Raw genomic sequence first — 7,515 nt, forward strand, 5'->3', positions numbered from 1 at the left:
ATGACATGTAATATTAAACAAAAAAGAATCGCTAGAAAGACATATAATATAAAACGGATGTAGTAGTATTTTCTTTTTCCTTTTAGAAAAACAGTATTTTCTTTTTATATTTTTATTGTTTTAAAATTTATTATATTTCCACAATACCTTTTCTTAAAGGATCTCCACAATACCTAAATTTTGTTTAAAGTGGGATTTCCTTTTTTTTTTCTTTTACTTCATGATTTATCTATAAAATATCTTTTTTTCTTCTTTCTTTTTTCCGTTGGAGGATATCTGAATGTGCTTTTTTCCCAAATAGATTTTAAGCATTTTATTGTACAAAACTATTTATGTCTTATTTTATTTTTTGATTTTATGTTTTTGTAAAATGGGATAAAGTGCAAAAATACCCTTAACGTTTCATATAAAAAATACACTAACGTCTAAAATAGTACAATATTACTCCTAACAGTGGCAGCCAAGAGCAATTTTATCCACAACGTTGTCAACTTCAAATTGATCCAACTTGACAACGTTACGGATAAAATTGTTATTGACTGCTAATGTTATGAGTAAAATACACAATTTAGACGTTAAGGGTAAAATTGCTCCTGGTTGTAAACGTTAAGCATATTTTTACACCTTATCCCTGTAAAATATAGATTATTGTTTGACACGTTTAGGTTGTGATTATGCTTTTATCTTCTTTTGGAAATGTAAATTTTGTTGAAGTTTCTTTGCTTGATTTAGTATAAGTCCTACCCAATTTAATAACATAAAACATATTTATTTAATAAATAAAAACATTTGCAGAGAAGATACAAGATATTACAATTTATTAATCAGTTTGAAGTTTCTGAAAGAGTCTTGTAAGTACACTAGAAATTAAAGTTGAAAGCATAAGCTTTAGGTTGCTTACTCAATCTGCCGTCCTTTCCAAATAATGCAACTGGTTTCTAGAGATTTTAAACATCTCACCACTCATACAGATATATAAAAGTAGCAAACACACAACATATAATAACATTAATCCTTAAATTGGTCAAAAGAAAAGGTCAGATCTTTCATGCATCTTCATAAATTAAAGTTATCGTTATGATACATTGCAAGTGGCGGAGAATACATCTTTGGACCAACAAAATAAAATTTTCATCAGATCAATACAATACAATACAAGCACAGAAACTAGTACTAGAAAATAAATACATCAAAAAAGCTCAAGATGGAAGAAGCAGGGCCGAGAGTCATATTGGCGAATCAAAAAGATGTATGCAAGCCAAGTGGATGAACAATGCTTCTGCTCAACTGCAATACTTTCTTAAGGTGGTTAAACACCTTGGTTGCCACATCTCAAGCTAGCCAACAATTCAAATTCTACCTCTGCTTTTGTATCCTCTTGTCTCTAATAGGTAGCTCCTCCGGCTTCTGCGCCTCGTGTGGGTGCTCTGGGCCCTTGTACACCTTAAGGTGGTTGAATAATGCTCGGCCTAGCTGCAATTAACACGAAAAAAAATTCAACAACTTCACTGCCCTGCTTCTCAATCCTGCATCCTTTAGTTAAACCTATAAGTGACGTTATTTCTAATTAAACAATTAAGCTGCATATTAATTTATCGATATGTATAGACAATTATGTGGTAAAACTAAAATGAAACTTGATATAAGTATTTAGATGGCGACTCTTTATGCCATGTTCTGCAGAGAAAAAGCTTGCCTGTCACAAGATGTTGTACACTATACATGTTTTCTATTATTGTTTGATATTACAGCTCTAAAAGGGTTCGATTATCCAAAATAAAAGTCAAGAGACCAAACATATCTCTGTAGAGTTCAGATACTTCAACATTAGCTTTTCTAGTAAAGTATTTGACAAAAGAATCATCAGAATAACATGGAGTTGAATAATATAGTGTAGTTGTTGGACAAAAATATGTCTGCACAACAAAGCATGCACACAAATTAGCATAACTTCAAATCATAACATGACATAAATGCACATGATTTGTTCACAACCATATTAGAGAATTTGATCATAGTATAGTATCCTTTGTTTTGGCATTGTGCCTCAAAATTCACACAAGGAAGGAGAGGATAAGAAAAGTGCTTCAATGGCACAAGGTTCCCTTAATTCCAGACTATGAAAAGTCGAAGAAGCACAGCCTTACCCTTGCACAGCAAGGAGGCTGTTTCGGTCAAACTCTGTAATATTGAAGTCGGAACCAACGCTCTTCCACTCAACCAAGACTCGCCTCAAGAAATGGGTGAGGATGAACTTAATAGGAACCACATTGTAAGGTATAAACAAGTAAATCGTCACTGTCATAAAAATTTAAGACAGTATCACATTTATTTGAACTCTTGAGAGCATGCAAGGATGTCAAGTGTAATGAATCCAATTTTAAATTTATCAAAACCCAATAATACAAAAATTCCAATAAATGAGCAACTTCCTCACACTATCTCTTCTACATATAGACCATACAAGGAAAATTTCTTTCTTTCAGAAAATTCACCCTGCCCAAAATATAAGAACAAAAACTCACTTTTCCCTAAACAGTCAACTCAGGATATGAACAAAAGATATTGTCAGTGATTTTCTTTACTCAAATAAAAGAACAAAAGTTTTTGAAGACAAAAGAGAAATACACTTAGAAGAGATATTATCCTCTCACTTATTCTTACCAGTTGATTTGACTTATTAAGAAAAATATGGGACATTAAATGCAAAGATGAATCCATTTCATGTAATAGACTAGCTATTTTATAGTTATACTTTGTACATGTAGTCATAGCTACAACCATCACTAGTTTCAGTTCAGAGTCGCTTCAAAGTTCAAACGCACTACACATTCAACACATCAGTTTCTACACGCTAGAAGATAGAAACCATGCCCTACATTTGTTCCCTTATGTCAAGAGTAAGTAACCAGTGAATATTCTACTCTACAGCTCTCACCAAACTCTTCTCCCCATGGAACTTCAAGTGCCTCACAAATATCAAAATCATTCATGAATACATGGAAAACTGTGATGCAACTTAGCCAAAAAGACTTCAAAAGTAATACAGATTTCAACTTTCTCTGCACTAAAAGCATTGAAATTTCCTTTTGATCAGCTATTTTCCCACCATTGGAGGTGTACAGAAACAGATATAGTATAAGAATAAACATGCCCTTGAGTTGTACACCAACTTTCAATGTTCAGCCTTCTTGGTCACTTGACGGGCTTTGGAATTTAGTATTACACAGTTCATAGACTTATCCAAAACATCAATATGATTCAAGTCCTTAGCAAGCACAGACTGTCTCAATATGTTATTGATAAACGTAAACCCATCACTAATCCATGTAAGAGCACACACAAATAGAAAAAAGCAGAAAGCAAGGGTACAATTAGGACGTGCACTCATACAATTGATAGCCATAAGGGAGAGATTCTTCTTTAACTAATTATTGAGCCATGCTCATAATTTTATAAGTACTATAGCACCGATGGTAACATTCACTGATTGCCTTTTTCCCCATTCAAAACATTTGGAAGTTACTGTGAGACAGTTTGGCATTGCTTTCCCAAACCCTAAAAGCAGCCTTCCTAGCTAAAAGCAGCATTTGGTAAATGCAAAACTGCTTGCTTAAAAGTTGGGAAAGCTGGTTTGCAGCTTTTGGGATAAATAGCTTTCGCAACTTAGCTGATATTAAATTTTTTTGGACAAAAATAGGCCTAATTTTCAATATAACATAATATATATATTTTTAATTTTTAATTTCTTGACTTTTAGAACTTTTATCATATATTTACCAAACACATCAACTTTGGCCTAAAATGCAGAAGTTTGCTGCTTGACTGAACTCAGAAGCATATGGCAGGAAGACTTGGTTGTACTCAACTTCAAACACAAATGAATTCAGTAATGTCAGCAGCACAGCTACCCTAGTGCCTCCCTTTGTTCTCTTACATTTAAAGAACAGTAACTCATTCCAATTAAAATAACCTAGTACCTAAAACAAGAAGCCAAAGGCATCTATGCAAAACCAAAACCACACCACCAAAATAAATGGCACCAAAAGGAAGAGGTTATGGAAACAAAAAACTAGATCTGAGCAAAATTCCAGTCATGTAAACACGAGAGGGAAAAAAACTTAATACATAGACAGTCATACTGAATTAGAAATTCAGAACTTACTCTTCCTTTAGGAAGCATTCCACGAACAGCATGTTCAATAATTCTTTCTGGAATCCTCTGCTGTAGTTGATCAAATGTTTCCACTGTCATACCACCTGGTCTTCCTGAATGCCTCCTGTATACTTTTTGAGTTCTTTTCTTGCCAGATACAGCAACTTTCTCAGCATTCACCTTATGGACAAAATGTTTCAGAACCTCAGAAACTTAAATTGCAACTAATTCATTTATGAATCAACAGGCATTCTGCAAAAAATAGTTAAGTCTAGCTAATTTTCCACAACCTTAACAAGTGAACAAATCATGTACAACTAACTAAAGCAGAAATATCATTTGTATAAATGTCAGTAATATTTCTATCATAATGAGAAGCAAATACAAACATATTAGGAGTAGTTTCAACAAAATCTTAAGCATGGACCTTTAGGAGTTAACGCATTATAAGATTGATATATTTGAAAATTGAAATCTCTAATGACAAATAATACTAGAGATAACACCTAACATACAGGAACTCCAAGAAGCAGTCATCGATAGTTGTAAGATGTCGATTGAACTCCAACATGTTGGGCCAATCCTAGAGCTTATTCTGAAAAGGATATCCCAATAACAACTATATTGAGTTACCATGGATATTCAATATTAATATATATTACCCTGATCAAATATCAAGTGAAACATTATCTTGCAATAAGTGACAGGTAATCTCTTCTGGTCTTCCCTACCCTACTGAGTCTACAATTTAGTGAGCAACACTTTTAGCTTTTAGAGCATCTCCAATAGAGGGTGCCCAAAAGAGTGTCAAAACTTGACACATAATTTCAAAATATAATATTTTATTGATTTCCTAGATTAGAACACAGCTACAAAACATCTAACAGAAGAGTAATAGACTCACAAAGACATCATAGAAGTCAAGCCTTAATTATAGAACTAAGTCGAGCCATTTTGACCCAGAATGCAAAGCAACATGCATATAGATAAAAATAGCACTATAAGAAATTGAAACACACTAATGCAATCAATTGACTAAATAACCGAGAAAGAGAGGCACGATGTGTTATGATCCATCTTCATAATGCATTAGCAACATTTAACACATAAAAAGTACATTACTAAATATGTTGTCAATGAAATTGGTAAAGTAATAAAGAGAGCATATAAGCATGAGAATACAAACATAAACTATACCACAATTACAAACGCCCCCATGTCCACACTAGGAGTATAGGTAGCCAAGTTCTTTCCACGAATATGAATGGCAATGGTGGAAGCCAGTCGCCCAAGAATTTTATCAGTTGCATCAACAATATACCATTGTTTCTCCGTGTTCACGTGGTCCGCCGCTTTAGGATACCAAGTCGTATTCCAAATGTCCTACAAGACAAAATCCAACTATGATTAACCATAAAGAAGCAGAGGACATACCTATTCAGTATTCAATCTTTTTTTTTTTTTCGAAATAGAAGTTCTAAATCCAAGAATTGCAGCGAGCTAAAGTGACTATGGACATCAAAATACAATAAATTAGAAAGAAACCCAGAATTCAAAGATAGGAAAAGTGCTCAAGCATGTATATGAAAAAACCAAAGAGAGGGAGCGAAGGAATTACAGGGCCGTTAAGCTCGGACTCCTCAAACATCCAGCGTTGATCAAGGGGCACACGAGAAATGATCGCTTCTTCCTTCTTCTGGGAGCGAACCACACAATTGCGGCTGCTGGTAAGAGAAAAGGAAGGATTTGATTTTAGCATGGAGTACCCAAGAAGAAATGGAGTGGTACTAGTAACATTGTTGGTTGAACAAGGGAAAAAAGATTTGGCGGTAGAAACAGTAGTCAGAGAAGAAGAAGATGAGGTAGCCGATGAAAGTATCATAGAAGACGGTGCACAGATTGCCATACTCCCCTTCCTTCCTATCTCACTCCCACTCCCACCCTCTGGTTTTGGCACTGTTAGCTCAATTTCAAGATAAATGGATAACGTTACTTCTTGTTTTACATTTATGATTGATGGACATGGCCATAACTATTGGGCAAAGCTCTTGGACCCAATTCTATTCTTTCTCTATCTCCAAGATGGGTCGGAGCCCAACTCCTTCAAAACACGAATTCAGGAGTGTTTGATATAGGGTGTAAATGGGAGTCGGATATGAATAATAATAAAAAAAATAGAAGACTTTTTTATTCATATTTGAATTAGAGATAGGGTTGAGAGATAAGGAAGTACATGGGTCATATCCTCAAATTTTATAGGGATAATTCCAAAAATAATTCAGATAGGTTCGGTTGATTTGTACATAGCTATCAGTAGTTTCTTTTAGGCAAAAAAACATATTTAAGAGCTCATAATGGATTTTAAGGATCAAATTTTTTATCAATTATTTTTTCACATTGAGTTATTGATCATTGATTTTATTATAGATTTGATTCTTATTTAACTTTTATATCGAGTTTGAGAGAGGAGAAGATCTAGTTTGGAAGAACCAACTGAAAGTTAATTTCTATAATTTCTTGTTATTTTTTACTCTCTTTCTATTCTAGTCAGTAAACTCTTATTTTTATTTGTCCACGTCAATAAGCCGAATCGCTCTAAGGATGTATGTCGTCCAAACTCGATAGAAAAGTTAAATAAAGGTCAAATCCATAACAAAATCAATAATTAAGGGCTCAATATAGAAAAATAATTGATTAGGGGTTTGATCCTTAAAACAGGTAAAATTTAGAAGGTTAAATATGCTTTTTGCCTTGTAAAAAGAGAAGCTTAGACTCTCACTTATTTGCAAAATAAAAAACTTTTAAGTTGAAATTGATAATTTGATCATTGATGACTAAAAAAAATGAAGAATTAAATTTGTTTAGTGTCATATTAACCATAAAACCATGTTTTTTATTTTTTAAAATCATCATTTTTTTAACTTTTTATTATAAAAACGTTAGTTTTCTCTCTTCTAACCAAATAATACATAAATGACCTCAAAACTAGAAAATTGAAGAATTAAAGTGCTTATACTATCAACTCTTCATATTTTCTAATTTGAGATCAATAATAGCTAAATTGGCATTGTCAACCTAAAAAATCATTGGTTTTGCAAATGAGCAAGAACTTCATTCCTCTTTTTGCAACAACAAAAAACAATACGAGTTATTTTTAAAATTATTCCAATTTTATACTAAGGGGGATGATATCGGGTGTGTGATAATTTTAATATGATAGAAAAATTCATCTTATCCCTTACCAAAATTATTATGTCATTTAAACAGGGATAATATAGTAAAATGTATTATTTTATCCTTATATTTATCCAACATATTTGGAATAATAATTCTCAATCCTTATCTATATCCCAAGCTTT

General features: G+C 33.0%; 1 protein-coding gene across 1 annotated transcript; it reads right to left on the reverse strand.

The window, feature by feature from the left end:
• Nucleotides 1-1,032: 1,032 nt before the first annotated feature.
• On the reverse strand, nt 1,033-6,147 carry LOC136218746 (large ribosomal subunit protein uL13c-like). Its single transcript, XM_066005830.1, has 4 exons — nt 5,775-6,147; nt 5,354-5,539; nt 4,166-4,336; nt 1,033-1,473 (listed from the first exon to the last, which is right to left on the reverse strand). Exons 1-4 carry the CDS (start codon nt 6,060-6,062, stop codon nt 1,357-1,359), a joined length of 762 nt encoding a protein of 253 aa, XP_065861902.1. The 5' UTR covers nt 6,063-6,147; the 3' UTR covers nt 1,033-1,356.
• Nucleotides 6,148-7,515: the final 1,368 nt, after the last annotated feature.

Source organism: Euphorbia lathyris, chromosome 2, assembly GCF_963576675.1.
Source record: "Euphorbia lathyris chromosome 2, ddEupLath1.1, whole genome shotgun sequence".
NCBI classification, from domain to species: domain Eukaryota; kingdom Viridiplantae; phylum Streptophyta; class Magnoliopsida; order Malpighiales; family Euphorbiaceae; genus Euphorbia; species Euphorbia lathyris.

What these genes read in the sequence shown, in the direction of transcription:
- LOC136218746 (XM_066005830.1), bottom strand. Translation starts at nt 6,062, where the DNA reads ATGGCAATCTGTGCACCGTCTTCTATGATACTTTCATCGGCTACCTCA. An exon ending in AGTCCGAGCTTAACGGCCCT is followed by an intron (nt 5,540 to 5,774) that starts GTAATTCCTTCG and finishes TTTGTCTTGTAG; the next exon opens with GACATTTGGAATACGACTTG. An exon ending in GAATGCTTCCTAAAGGAAGA is followed by an intron (nt 1,474 to 4,165) that starts GTAAGTTCTGAA and finishes TGTTAATTGCAG; the next exon opens with CTAGGCCGAGCATTATTCAA.